General features: G+C 52.8%; 1 protein-coding gene across 5 annotated transcripts in view; it reads left to right on the top strand.

Moving 5' to 3' along the window:
- Window positions 1-15,144, top strand: part of NOL4L (nucleolar protein 4 like) — a 117,743-nt gene that overhangs the window by 29,999 nt on the left and 72,600 nt on the right. The window contains exons 1-2 of one of the 5 annotated variants that reach the window (XM_072944013.1): window positions 10,776-11,281; window positions 11,492-11,676. The exons of 1 other annotated variant lie outside the window; for it this stretch is intronic. In XM_072944013.1, the coding sequence (XP_072800114.1) occupies window positions 11,605-11,676 (72 nt within the window). In that variant the 5' untranslated portion in view covers window positions 10,776-11,281; window positions 11,492-11,604. Of the gene's footprint in view, window positions 1-10,775; window positions 11,677-15,144 lie in introns of those variants that run through there. 3 more of the 5 variants (XM_072944012.1, XM_072944015.1, XM_072944016.1) reach the window with 3 other exon arrangements.

Here is a 15,144-nt window from a genome sequence, read left to right as displayed (position 1 = left end):
TCTTTTGTGCCTGACTTCTTTCACTTAGAATAATTTTTTCAAGATTTGTTCATGCATGTCCTTCATTCCTTTTTCTTTCCGAGTAACATTCCATTGTATAGATGTGCCACATTTTACTTATCTGTTCAACAGTTGATGGACATTTGGGTTGTTTCTACTTTTTGGCTGTTACGAATAATGCTGCTGTGAATGGTCATGTACAAGTTTTTGTGTCATGTACAAGTTATCAGTCCTCTTTTCCCTCAGAGCGGAATTGCTGGGTCATGTGGTAATTCTTTGTCTAACCTGTTGAGGAACTGCCAGACTGTTTTCCAAAATCTTTGCTCCGTTTTACAATCCTGCCAGCAGTGTAGGAGGCTTCCTATTTCCCCACATCCTAATCAACGCTTATTATTATCTGTCATTGCGCTTAGAGCCATGCTGGTGAGTGTGAAATAGTACCTGGTTGTGGTTTTGATTTGCATTTCCCTGATGGCAAATGATGTGGGGCATCTTTTCTTGTGCTTATTGGCTGCTTGTATATCTAGATGCAAGTCCCTTATCAGACAAATGATTGTCCATTATTTACTTCCAGCCTGCGGGATGTCTTTTTACCTCCTTGAGGGATGTCCATTGTAGCACAAAAGTTTCAAATTTTGATGATGCCCGGTTTGTCTAATTTTTCTTTTGTTCCTTGCGTTTTGGTGTCATCTCTAGCCATGGCCTAATCCCAGGTCACAAAGATTTATCCCTATGCTTTCTTCTAAGGGTTTTATAGTTTTCGCTCCTACATTCTTCAAGTTGTTTTTCCATTAGACAGTAAATCTGAGTGCTGTCAGTGCATAAGTATGTCAGGACATAAAGAACTTTCTCATTCTTTTTTATAGCTGTGTAGTATTTGATTTTATGGATGTACCACAATTTATTTACCCAGTTCTCTGCGGATGGACATTTAGGTTGTTGCCAGCATTTTTCTCTCACAACCAGACCTCAGTGAACATCCTTGAATGTAGATGGCCATGTCAGACACACGTGAGTTTATACCGAGGAGTAGAATTGCTGGGTCCATAGGCTTTTGGTCCTTAATAGATGATGCCAGATTGCCTTCCACTCCCCAGCAGCAATGTCTAGAATATGAATCGTTAATTAGTAGTCATGGTTACCTTGTATTGAACACTTACTATACTGGCACTGTGTGTATTCTCACCATGACCCTGAAGGTTAGAATTAAAACCCTCACCCTACAGTGATCTAAGGTCACATGGTCTGTCTGACTCCTGACCCTGCTCACTTTCCACCATCCCGTCCCACCCCTGTGCCTTCAGAGTGCCTCGGACCCCTTCCAAAATAACTCCTGGAAGAATGCAGATTCAGTATGTAGTACCCAGAAAATCTAAGACTGCACTTACTCACGCAGAAGGCAAAGGCTGTTCAGTCACTAGGGAATCTCGAATGAGCACCTACTGTATGCCTGGCACTGTGCTCAGAACGAGGGTGCCAAGGTTGGTGAGAAGGGGCCTCTGCCCTCAGGCTGCATCCCTGCTAGTAAGGCAGCTAAGACTCAGAGATGCACTTAGGGAAATGTGGTCTGACTCAGGGCTTGGAGATCTAGATTTGGGTCAGGCAAACATTGGCTCAATCTTGACTCCATCCATGTCACTATGGGTGGCTTACTTCTCCTCTTGGTGCCTCAATTTTCTCATCTGTAAAATGGCATTGTTAATAATACCTACTGGCATATGGAGACATGCTAAACTGTATTATCCTTGCTGCCAAAATGCTACAGGAAGTCGAACCAAGAAATATGGCTGGGGGTCAGTGAAGTCTTCGAAGGGAGGACGGAGAGAGAAGGACATTTGAATGAAACTTGGAGGAGGGATGGCTCAGGAGCCAGGTGGTGGCATTCTACACAGAGGGGACAGTGTGTGTCCAGGTGCAGAAGCGGGATGGCCCCAAGGCTGATGGGGAAGAGAAGCAGCTGGGGTGGCTGGAGTTGCAAGTTTGCACTGGGCCTATGGAAGGAGAAGATGCAGCTATTCCAGGGGTCTCGAGCCCAGATGTGGGCATTTGGATATCATTGGACTGGTTTTAAATGGGAGCCATGAAAGGGTTGTTGAGTTCGCATCCTGGTTCAGCATATCCCCATCTACAATTTGAGTTGCCTCCTTGGAGCAGGCTTCCCCAAACCTCCTGTCTTCTTTGGGGGTAATGTTTAAGAATGAGAGCTCTAGGGCCAAGCTGACTAGGTTGGTCTCTGGCTCAGCCATTTATGGGCTGTGTGACCTTGGTCATGTCACTTAACCTCTCTGGGCCTCAGTTTCCTCAACCATAAAAGGGAGTTGTTCCTACTTCCTGGGATTACAATGAAGAGTAAATGAGTTACTATGTGTCTGGCACATAGTAAGCACTCAATATATGTTAGTCGTTGCAGAGAAGGAAGGCAGTGACATTAGGTTACTCTACCTATTTCTCAGATGGGAAAATCAAGGCCTTCTGAAAGTGAGTGAATGCCCAGGGTCTCTCTGGAGAACCAGGAAGTTTCATTCATTAATTTATTCATTCAACATATGTTTCCTGAGCACCTACTCTGTACTAGGCTCCAGTAGATATTGGGGATCCAGTCAGTGGTGAGCAAGACAACCTCCACCCCACGGAGCTCCTGACCTGCCCTCAGGGTGTTGAAAGTCAAGATAGTCATTGTCTCAGACACCGACACTCTCTCCTTTGTCCCTCCTGTGTTCTGCCAGAGCCAGAAAGGAATTAGGATTTTAACATGGAGTGTCTTGTGAACCAGGCTCTTCCCAGCTCCAGAATCTGGGCAAAAGGATAATGGGAATCAAAATGACCTCCTGTATCCCACCCTTCCTACAGATGAAGAAACTGAGACCCAGGGAGGAGGGTCCCAGGGCTGTCAGTGCGAGCACATGCCTCTCCCTGATGTCCCTGCAGGTCCTGGGACAGGAGGCCAGAAGCAGGGGAAGTAGTGGAATGTGGTTGGATTCTGGATAAAGTTTAAGGGGGAGCCAACAGGATTTGCTAACGGATGGGATGGGTGTCGGGGGATGTGAGAGAAAGAGGGAAGAATCACGGATGATTCCTGGGTGTTTGGCCTGAGTAAGTGGAGATGGAGAAGGCTTCTGGTGGAGGAGATTCGGTGATGATGGCCGGCGGAGGAGGTGGTAGTGGTCCAAGTGCTTGCTGCTTGGATAGATGGATGCCTTTCCCTGGCCCTCCAGTGAGGCCCTAGACACACACTTGCTTTCACATATGTCCAGTCGGCTGACTAGAGGCAGCAGAGAGGCCCAGCTGGAGGTGTAAACCTGGGGGCAACTAGGTGGGTGAGGTTCAAGGGCTAGGTCCTGGGGCTGCCAACATCAGGAGGTTCTGTACAAAGTTCAGGTTTTCCTCTTCCATGAAATTTCCCAACTTTTAAGTATTAGCAATAAATTCAAAATGTAATAAACCTCTGCATACCCCCCAAAATACAGGTTAGGACCTCCAGTGTATGGGTCTGGGGTCAGACTGCCTGGGTCTGAGCCTGGATCTCAGTTCCCAGCTCTGTGTCCTTAGAAGAGTGACTCAGCCTCTCAGAGCTTTGGCTTCCTCTTCTGTAAAATGGGAATGACACAGCGCCCATCTCCTGGGCTCCTAGTAAAGCTTCCAGAGCTGATAGTTACAATGAAGCACAGTTCAGCTATTCATGATGGATTTTACTAGCAACCAAGGCAGATGATGCCAAAGGGGAACAGAGCTCTGGGCTTTGCATTTGCCCTGGGGTCAGATCCCAGCTCTGCCTTGATGACTCTGTGACCCAGGACTAGGTTTTAGACCTCACTGAAGAGGGAGTTTGTTGCTCTGGGCATTGGTGATGGCCAGGATGCCTCGGAGCCCCCACCAACCCCTCTCCCTCCCTTGCCTCCTTCCCTCCAGCCTCGCCCACCCGCCACCTCCCACCCTTCCACCCTGCAGCCAGAATGATCTTTCCAAAGCACAAATCCCAGCATGGTCTTTCCCTGCTTGGAGAAAAACCCTATTGGCTCCCTGCTGCCTTCAAGAAAATGCCCCAGAGCCCTAGCCTGGTGAGGGGAGGTGGGAGGCGGTCCTCACCCTTCTCTCGTGGTCTTTCACCAACCCTGCTTCTGTACCAGCTGTGCCCAGCCCCTCACCCGCTCTGCTTGTCCATCATCCATCCAGCAGTTACTGAGCGCCTGCTAGTTCTTGGATCCAACTGCTTCCCTCCCCCTAGTGACCCAACCGCTTCTCCAGGGTCTCCCTCTAACCCCTTTCTCTCTGTAGCCCATTGTCCACAAGCCACCAAGGGATCCTTTAAAAATGTAATGTGAATGGGGTCACCCGTCTGCTTAAAATCCCTCTGTGGCTGCCTACTTCACTGTGAGTAAAACCGCAGCCCCTGTCCAGTCCCTCTGGCCACGTTCTGCAATTTGCCTGCTGTCCACTCACCAAGGCCCGAGATGCCAGCCACCTTCTCACCTGCGGGCCTTCGCACAGGTGGTCTCCCTTCTTAGAAGCTCTCAACACTGCTCCTTCCGGAGGGCCTCCTGACCACCTGCCCGCATCTCCAGGACCTTGGCCCCACCCACAGGAACAAGGCAAGTGTTCAGGAGGCACGGCTGCAGGGTCTACAGTGACTGTGGCCACAGTGTCGGGCACTGGGATCCGCCCTATGTTGGCAAAAATGCCACTCATCGTTCAAGGCCCAGCCCAGATGTCACCTCCTCTGTGAAGCCTTCCTTCCTCAACACAGCCTGCAGCCGCACCCTGTTCCCCGAGGCCCCCTCTGGGTGCATCATCCCACACTAGAGATAGCTCTGTCGTGGCTTCCTGTGAGCTTTCTTCCCTTTCTGTCTCCAACACTTAACAGTGTAATTATCACTGAATGACGAGCTCCTCAAGGCCGAGTAACTGAGAGCTAACATTGGCTGAGCGAACGCCAACTCTGTGCCAGGCGCTTCCTGCAGCCTCTCATTTGGTCCCTGCAACCCTGTGGGGTCAGCGCTCCTCAGAGCCCCACCTTAAAGAGAAGCCAGTGGACGTTGAAAGAGGTTAAGTCACAAGCCCACGGTCACACCTGACAAGTCTGACACCAGAACTGGAGCTTTTAATGAACAACGGCAGTAACTTACCGACAGCACGTTCCGCACACGCCGGGTGCTGGGCTTGAGCCCTTGTCAGGTGTCATCTCCTCACAGTAACTTTTACTACAACTCTTGTTTTATGGCTGGCAGGACAGAGGTACTGAGAGGTTAAGTAACTTGCGGAAGCCCAGGAAGCTAGTAAGGAGTGTGGTAGGATTTGAACCCGTGCCATCTGGCTGTGGGTCATGCTCTCCTTCCAACCTCACGCTGTGCTAGCCGCTGTTCCCTCCTGCCTCCGACCTGCCTGGGAGCGTTCTCTGTCTCTCAGCGCCCTCAACACCTGGCATAGCAGCCAGCCCTCGGGCAGCACCTGTTAGCGGTCATGTAATGAATGAGGGAGCAGGTAAGCCAGTGGACATGGGACCCTGCCCTGGCTGCCCCAGAGCCTTCGTGTCTGGAATAGCCCCTCTCCCAGGCTCGATGCCGCCCACCCCCTACTTGTCCAGACAGCCTCAGGGAAAGACCAGATCCATAAACATGAGGCTCCACTTGGGGCCAGGAGGGGCTCTGGGCACTGTACAAGTCCTCAATATTATTGCTTTATTGTCATTTAAATGGAGCCTGCCTCAAACAGGCCACCCAGTTCTAGCCACCAGCACTGGACAAAACCCCCATTGAAAAGCCAATTACAATCACTCCATCTAAATTGTCATGGATTTGTATAGAAAATTACATCTCCATTTAGTCCCGAAGCGACATCCTGGGCCCGGACAGAGGGGAGGCTGGCCCATTTACCCCGCCGGCTCAGCGCGGGTGCCGCAGGCAGAGAGAAAGCCCAAGCTGCTGGGTCTTGGCCGGCCTGGGGAACAAAGGCCAGTTTGTGGGGGTCTGGAGAGAAGCTGGGCCTCTCAGGGCGGCTCAGATTCCAGGCCTGGGCCGATGGACCCTGCACCGCCAGCTGGTCTCCCCTGCTGGCGGCTGTGGCCAGACGAGCTCCTGACAGCCGGCTTCAGGCAGCCTGTCAGCCCCACCACCATCCAAGGCGGCTGGAGCTTGGCTCATGTCCACGCTGCCAGGAAGTGAAGGTTTAGGAAGTGAATGTTTAGCCCAGAGAGCACTGGACTGGGATCCCCAAATCTTGGTTTCATTCATTCATTCCTTCATTCACACGTTATGAAAAAGTGCCTGCTGGCGGTGTGAGAATCAGGGCAGCATAGGAGTGAGCTCCATCTCCGGGTGTCATGGCTTTGATTCCAGGCTCTGTCCTCAGTAGCTGTTTGGAGCAGACCGCTTCATTTATTCATTTGGTTCTGAAGTTGTTGAGCACCTACTGTGTGCCAGAGGACGGGACAAAATGGTCCTAACTCTTGGCCCTTAAAGTCCAGTGGGGGCCCAGCGTTCAAGTGATGGGTGTTCTGAAGGAAGTGAACAGGGGCTGCCATGGGCTTTGGGGAGGAGCTGGGGAAGTAGGCAGCTCGGAAGGAGCCAGTCATGCCAAGAGCAAGGGGCAAGGGTGTTCAGGCAGAGTCAACAGTGTGTGTGTGGTGGGGCAGGTAGTGAGGCAGGCTGGGGCAGCAGACTGATGTGGCAGGAGACCAGATCAGTGGGGACACCCCGAGGACCTGTGGGCCTCTTCCCTGAATTTCAGTTTCCTCATCGGTGGAAATGGGAATGAGGTCCTGAAGCACTGGGGGCTTAGGCCAGGACTCAGGGAGATAAGGTGTGGAGGATCTCAGCGGAGCCAGGCACAGGATGCTCCTGGCTAACTAAGATAGCCTAACTTATACAGCGCTGTCTATGGGTCAGACGGGGACAGGGGCCTTGCACGCATTAGTTCCTTGATCCTCCCAACAGCCCTATGGGACATTGCTGTTATCCCCATTTCACAGAGAAGGAAACTAAGAACAGCACAGGTCAGCTATTACTCTTCCAATAGTTTTTACTACGGGTTAGCCCGAAGCCTGGCACAGAGTATTTGTTGAATTAGTGAGTACACCTGGAAGGGGGATGTTGGACAAGTGTAGGGGGCTCCGTGTGCATGTGTGTGAGTGGCTCTGAGACTGGGTGTATCTGCCTGTGTGGGATCCTGAGCATGTGTGATTGTCTGACAGGGTCACACACTTGGCTCCCAGAGTCCTCACCCAAACGCCTGGTGGCTGTGGGGATTGTCAAGCCGGCTGTGTGTGTGGCTGTGTCAGACTGTGTATCGCTGCCTACACGCGTCTGTCTGGGCCCACAGGGCCACTTGGCACCCTTCCTGGGGTGGCTGGAAGGCCTGGAGGCTACTGTAGGACAGGACAGGCAGGTTCAGAGGTGAGGAGGGCAGAGTCCCCATCCTCCCCACTGCCCAGCAAATGGAAAAAATGTTCACACCCGAGGCGGGCAGGTGGCTGCCCTACCAGGACTGCTCTGTGCACAGAAAACAAGTTCTTCTGGTATCAGCTCGAGTTTGGCAGGAAGTGGCTTTTGGGTGGCAGGAAGCTGGATTCAGCTCATATCAGCCCCGGCCAAGGGGCAAGAGAGTAGTTATCTGGGGTTAAACAGAGTTACCGAAGCGGGGCCCCAACACTCCATACCTGATAGAGCTGAGGGCACAGCCCACCCCTCCTGGTCATTTGGGATGTAAATGGGCCTTGGGATGAAAAGAGCTGCCACCCATCAAGTACCTCCTGGGCCCTAGACCCTAGACAGAGCTCATCACCCATATCCCATTACCCCCCAACAAATGTGCAGACTGAGACTCTGAGAGGCAGTGACTTCCCCGAGGTCACTAAGACAAGTGGAGAGAACAGGCCAGGGTAGGGAGGTGGGGGAAGACTGCAAGAAATCTACAAGACAAGAGGAAAAACCAAGACAGAGCAAAGAGGAGAGGGAAGATGGGACTGGGATGGAGAAGGTAGTTGAATGAATGCATCAGTGGGAAGACTTCTGGAGTGCCCACGGCATGCCAGACCCTCCCGTGGACATCCTTGACCTTGAGATCCTGAACTCATTTCCTAGAGGAGGGGAGTGAGAGCCACAGAGCCTCGCTGGCTAAGCCAGACCTGGAATCCAGGTCTGATTCCAAACCCTGTGTTCTTTTGGGCGATGCTCCTGTGCCCACCTTGTAGGGAAGGGAAGTCCTAAAAGGGACGTCAATCACACGAGCTGTTTGCCTGAGTACGCTGTTGAGGAACTCACAAGTTGGCCAATGGAGAGCCAGGGTTCAAACCTGGACAGGGTGGCTGCAAACTCACGTGCTCGATCACATGATAGCATGTGCCAAGCACTATGCCAGAGTGGCAGAGAAAGCCATGGCCCTGCCCTCAGGCTGGGATCCAGAGGGTTCAGCTGCTGATCTGAAGCCCAAAAGCTCTACCTGGCAAGAAACAGAGTCTCCCAACTCCCAGCCCTTGATAGCCTGTACCTACCCCCATCCCCACTGGGGCCCCTGGGGAGTTGGCCACCAGTTCTTCTGTTCTCATCCCAAAAGCAGCACCCAAGCTGTTCTCTGGCTGAGATGCTGATTTGAAGCTTGGTTTGCATGTCGTTTGCACATTACTCAGTGCATGTCAGAAGGTACGAATCTCCCTTTCCCAGAGAGGGCTGCTGGGCCCCCTTGCCCTCCTCCAGACAGCAAAAATGCCAGCCAGCTAGACAGGGAGCTGCGCCCTGGCCTCTGACAGCACCCGCCTGCTGCCGCCTCCCCCATTCCCTCCTGGAGCCAAATTTAGGCAGCTCTGCTACTGAGAGATGGGGAGAGTGGAGGCAGGAAATGGTGAGGTTGGAGACAGCCCGGCCTTGGCCCAGGCAGGGTGGGGCAGCCCCAGGGGTGCCCCTGTCCCTAAAGCCTTTGGCCCAACCTCCCCCCACCCCTCCTCCCACAGGAATGCGGCCTGGGTTGGGGAACGCTGGGTTCTCAGCTGCAGCCCAGGGTGCTGGCTACCCTGGCCATGAGAGAGGAGGGAGAGATGGAGGGAGGGAGGAGGTCATGGCCAGGGCAGTGGGGAAGGGATCAGATAGCCTCCTCCTGCCCCAGACACCCGCCGCCACTGGGGACAGGAGCCTGCTCTGCTTCTCAGCACTTCCTGCCCCTCCTTGGCATGCCCCCCAGGCCTGATTGTGGGGTGGGGGGCAGGAGGCATAGTTGGGTCTGTAGGGACTGAATCTTCCCCAAAAGGCTCCATAAGGCTATCTCCTTGGGCTAGCCTTTCACCTTGGTGGTCTTTATTTCCCTACCTGGGAAATGGAGAGGCTGGCCTACAATGATTTCCAAGTGGCTATTCTTGCTGAGACCAAGGGTTTCTGGGAGGTCTGGCAGAAATAAGGAACATGGCAGTGGCTTTAGGCCTAGAACTTCGATTTCTCAGGTATGGCTAAGAGAGGCAGCCCTTTACTGTTGCTGGGACAGGATGTGGGTTGTCTGAACAGTGAAAGGAGAAGACCAGGGCTGGATTACAGCCACCGGGAACCTGGGGGGTGGAGTTAACAGTTCTCAGTAGCCAAAAGCATGGATCCTGGAGTCTGATTGCCTGGGTTTGAATCCCAGCTCCACCACTTTGTTCTCCATGACTGTGGGCAAGTTGCTTCAGCTTTCTGTACCTTGGTTTCCTCACCTGTAAGATGGGGGTAATAAAACTCCCCGGGCTGCTGGGAAAGTGAAGAGGTAGTGCACACATTAAGTGCACTATGATGCCAGCCACCAGTGTGACTGTTTTGTCTCCCAGAGCGGTTGGGAAGCCTCCGGAACTATAATGGGTGTGGATGCGATGGGGAGGCGCTATAGCTTGGTGGTTAAATGGGAATCGGGATGCTGGTTCAAGTCTGCGTGACCCTGGGCAAATGGCCACACCCCGCTGCTCCCTGGGCGGGGAACAGCAGAGGCGCCTACCGCAGAGGGTCTGTAAGGATTACACAGATCAGACTTGGCACGGCGCCTGGCACATAGCGGGCGCTCCCTGAAGGAGAGCTGGCCAGATCGAATGGTACCGCCCCGCACAAAGGACAGGTGGGCAGCGTCCCGGGAGGGCGGGAGCAGAGCAGGTGCGCGGAGAGTGGGGAGGCGGGGCCGAGAGAGGGGGAACGCAAGGGCCGGCGGACGCGCGCGCAGCAGGTGCGTGTCGAGTGGGCGGGGCCCAGCGCGGGCGGGGTCTCCAGGTGAGCGGGCGCGCGCCTGGTGGCCCGAGACTGGGGGAGCGCGCTGCTCCGGCCCACCGCCGGAAAGCGTCCCTGTGTCTTTAACGCCCGTCGCCCCGCGTCCCCCCCACCCGGGCTGCAGCGGCGGAGCCGTCCCCCCTGCACTGACAGCTGGTATCTAATTACTGTGTGAGAATGGAAAGTCAGGCTGTCCCAGCTCCGGGGAGAGGGGATTAACGTCTCCTGCAGAATACACTTCCTCTGGTGGGTTGCCATGGTTACTCTCATTACCTGCCTGCCCGCGAGGAGCCCGCGCGAGCCGCTCCAGCAGGCCCTCCGAACCCGGGCCCGGCGAGCGCGCGCCTCACGGCCCCTCCCCGCCCAGGCGCACGCGCGTGCGCCGTAGGGGCAGCGAGAGCCGCCTCACCCCCGCCCCGCGCCCCGCCCCCCGCCGGAGCAGCTGTCAGTGGCGCGCGCGGCCGGGCCAGCCCCAGCGCGCGCTGTCAACAGTCATTAGCGCGGGCTGCTCCCCTCCCCCTCCCCCTCCAGCTCCTCCTCCTCCCCCCGAGTCCGGGGTGGGGCCCGCACCTGGGGCCCCGGCTCGTTAGCGCGCCGGGCGACCCGCCGCGGCCCCGAAGGGACACACCCGCGGGCCCTGTCTGGCTCAGGGCCTCACCCTTCCGCCGAGAACCCCCCCTCAGCGACCCCATTCCCTGCTCTTGGCCGCTGGGCCGAGGGAGGCGGGTCCCCAGAGTCCTAGAGCGCGCCCCTCCATAGGAGTGGTGACAGAGGTCATTTACGGATGTTTCGCCCAGGGTGGGCGCTATCTGCATCCTTTGGGTTCCCACAACTCTCCAGTGAGGTGGCAAAAGGCATTGTGCATACTGTGGCCCCTCGACACGGGAGGAAACTGAGGCCCAAGTAGGGCAGTTCCTTGCTCAGGTCAGGGCTGGACTGTCCTTAGGCCTGTGACTTCACCTGGGGCACCTGCGCTCTCCTGGCACCCCCAAGGCCGGAATCCCGCAGCCAGGCCCCACCCTATCGTGCTTGAGAGTGCCTTAGCTGCTCCTCCCTCCATCCCTTAAACCAAGGTCAGTGCCCCTCTCCTGCCAAGAGGGGGACACTTTGGCCCACTGCACTCCTTTCTCTTTGCACTTCTTTCCCACCACCACCCTTTCCAGACATCTCAGAGTTAGCAAAACCAAAAAGAAAAAAAAACAGGGGAAAAAGAAATATTCAGAGCTACTTAAAGGAATGGTATCCCTCAAAGGTAATGGCTGTTGTTTGGGGGCTGATCCCAGGCACCTTTTCCTGTGGCCTGGGGTGTGCATTTTCGTCCCCGGCGTGATTTGAAAGAAGATGGAGGTTCAGTGAAGCAGAAAGGAGGTCTTGGAATATGTGAGGCCTGTTCCAGATGGCAGGTGCGACGCGGTGGCGGCTCCGCACTAACAGTTGGAGATTGTGCACAGGGGTGGAGAAGAGGCAGGTGCTACATTGAGTCCTCTTTGCCTTGTTTATGTATTTATTTATTTAAGGGGGGGGGTGGTCTCATCCCTCTGCCCCATCCAGGCCAACAGAGCGCAATGCAACTATGGGTCCAAAAATTCTGGTGTTGATTTTTTTATTTTGGAGTTTTTTGGTTTTGGCTTTGGTTTTGGTTTCCAGTCTGCAGTAGGTAGTGATCATACTGGAGAAAAATTCAAATACTGTCCTTGTCCTGCCTCTGTCAGTCATCTGATTGCCTTTTACAAACTGTGACTGGCTTCTCCTGGGGATTCTTGGGAGAGAATTTCTGGATATGTGGGTGAGGGTCTTCATTCTGGTTTTCAATTCTTTTCATTCTCTCAATTTAGTTTGGTTTTTAAATTTCCTCTCCACCACTTTCCTTTCCCTCTGAGGACCTTTTGCAGGAAGCTGACTCCTCCCCTTGGGTCTTCTTCCAGCCCTACCAGGAGTTGGAATAAGACTTTGTGGGGACCCCGAAAAACTGCTACCCCCATTTTCAAAACCTTGGGCCTGCCTGAATTTATTAAAGTGTGGTTTGGGGCACAAGAGGAACAGCCACACTCCCACAAGTTGGGAGGAGCATGCAGCTAATATTTGCAGTAGCTTTTGCCTGTAATCGCAGCCACTTAGCCAACTGGGGTGGAGCCACATCATCACATTTGCCTGTGCAATCAACCCCCTGAAGTCCTGGGCTCCCATACAAGTGGTGGCCAAAGGTGTGTTTCCCCAGATTCTGCTCATTGACTTTCTTCTCTGATGGCAGTCTCATTGCTTTTCACTCTTTATTGAAAGCTGCACCAAAAGGGCTCACCCTCAGGACTTTCTCTGTGGTTTCTTCCTTTACCATAGGAACCCAACTGAGAAATGTCCCCTCTCTCTGGCCACATTCTCTTAATCGGGTCCCCATTGTTGCTGGAAAGCATATGCTACTAATATAGTGACGATGTTGCACCAAACGACACCCTGGTGTCCTGAAATGGTGAGCCCACCTTGATGAGTATATAACTTTTTACCAGCAAGTGACTTCAGAATTCCGGTGATGACAAAACTGTGATCCATTAGCAATTGGACCTGCCTTCAAGGGCAGGAGTCCATTTAAGTGGCTTAGTGGGGAGACAGGCAAGATTCACCTGAGGGATGACTCCCAACAGCAGCCCGTGAGGCCACCCAGGCAGGACCTGGGAAGACACGCTCATCTCCCTCATAGGTTTGGCAGCCCTGGACGCAGCAGTCCTCCTTGTGCTGAGAATTCAGATCATTTGAGGAAACTGAGGAAGCCAGAAAAGACCTGTAAAGGGATGACCTGCTTAAGCATTAATTAATTTTACCAGAGAGGACTTGAAAATTGGATGTCAGGATGCTGGGCACTCCTGCTCTTTCTATCCGTAAATCACATTGCATCTCTGGGCAGGTGTTTTGAAATCATACTAATGTCACCCAATAATATTGCTTTGTTCCCCCCATTAGGAAAATGGGCCTTCACTAGAGAAGAAAATGCTAATATATTAGGCCTAGCAGCACAGAACGTGTCTGCATTCATTATCCAATGCCAGTTTCCTTACTGGCTACCTCCCAGTCTCAATCATGGAGACATTCTAATCAGCAGTTCTCAAAATCTGTCATGCATATGAATCATCTAGGGGGCCTATTAAAACCCTCAGAGTGTCAGATTTGGTAGGTCTGGGGTGAGACCTGAGAATTTCACTTCTAACAAGTTCCCAGGTAATGCCTAGGGACCACACTTTATGGACCATTGTTATAAATATTCTGAAATACCAGCCTTACTTCAGTAGACATTTGGTGATTTCCTCAATGGCTGGCAACCTGGCCTTTAGTTTAGAACCCAAATGGGCTGATTTTAAGGAAGATGGTGACCTCCAAGAAAGTTTGTAGCTCCATGAATCTTTAAAAACTATTGCCATGTCTGGTTTTGTTGGCCAGAGTCTGGCTGGCTGTTTTGGAGTTAGTCGTTTCAAAAGGATGTAGTATGTTACCATGGCAATACTCTTCCCCACGCAAGAAGGCCCCAGAGGTCGGTCCTGCACAACTGACCGTGTGTTTTTCATGGCTTTTCCCATGGGGTGCCGCTGGGTTCCATTCCATCACTCCTGGTTGGCATTCCTAGGAAGACGGGGATCGTCTGGAGGCTTCAGCCCCCCTTTTTATCCAGCCTGTAAATGAAGTGAGCTTCCTTTGTCAACCCAGGGCCCAGCTTGCTTAGGGCTATGGATCAGATTAAGCTAATTGGGGTACAAAGCAGAGGTGGTTGGCAGGGACATCCCAAGGCTATGGAGAAGGTGCTTTTGGCTCCCTTAATTAGCAGCTCTTGCCTTGTAGTACTGTGTCTGGATTCTCAGCTGGGAAAGGCATGCCTTTCCTGCAGCATGTAGCATGAAGGTTATTACCTCTATGGATGCAGGGCATGGCAGAGCTGTCTGTGGCACATGACTGCCGTGGGATCCCTTTGTCCTCTTCTCACGGCTCTCCTTGAAGGCCACACAGATATCCTGGTGTTCCTCCCTCAGGGTGTCATACACATGGTGTCCAGGTGGCCCCAGCTCACCAGAGGACAGTTCAAGGTGTGGTTCTGCAGACCTTGTATGGTTTGAATTCTGGTTGCTACAGGCCCTCTCCTTTCCTGTGTACATCTCTGCAGCTGGGATAGACCGATCACAGGACCCAGGTTTAAACAGCAGGGCAGATCACAGCCAATTTTTAAAGAGGGAGCATCCCTGAAGGATTTCTCTGGGATAACTTTATGGTCACGTTGGGCCAGGTTTAACGCTGTTGGTTACCCACGTCTGCCTATGAATGGAGGTGGGAGGCCCAGACAGCGCCAGGCCAGGCACTGGGCAGTGTGTTTTGTTATTTAGTCTGGGTTGGTTAGTTACACCTTGACTTTAGGAAAGCTTATTCCCAGTCTGTGTGACAGCCCTTGGTATGTTACTTAGGAATTGCATAAGACTCTGCATCTCTTCTGATGGCGGATATTATCTCAGGGAACCTCTTCTGTAACCTGAATGGATCAGAGGGACAGAAGAACAGATTCCTAAACACAAAATGTCTAAACTCTGTGGGTCTTAGGGAGGAGATGAACATTTACTAGCCTGTATGTGGCAGATGCCTGACTTACATTCTTACCTGAGTCTTGGAACATCAAACCGGGACTTTTTAGGCTCGTTTTACAGGTGTAAGGAAATTGAGTTTTAAGAAGTCAAGAAGTGACCTTCCCAAGGTCACCAGGCTGGTTAGGGGGCACTTTCCATCTCACCCATCTAAAATATCTTTTATCAGACTGTTTTCTTTCTCCATTCGTTCCCACCAAACTTGATCTACTTTTTCCGGAAGTATCTGTGTTCTGGCGTGAAACGGTTTTATGAACAGAGAGGTCTATTCGCATTTAAGCAGCTAAACCCATCATTATGCCTCTGGACTCAGACTATAAAGA

Source organism: Vicugna pacos, chromosome 19 (assembly GCF_048564905.1).
Source record: "Vicugna pacos chromosome 19, VicPac4, whole genome shotgun sequence".
NCBI lineage: Eukaryota > Metazoa > Chordata > Mammalia > Artiodactyla > Camelidae > Vicugna > Vicugna pacos.
This window is presented reverse-complemented; position numbering and strand designations above follow the sequence as displayed.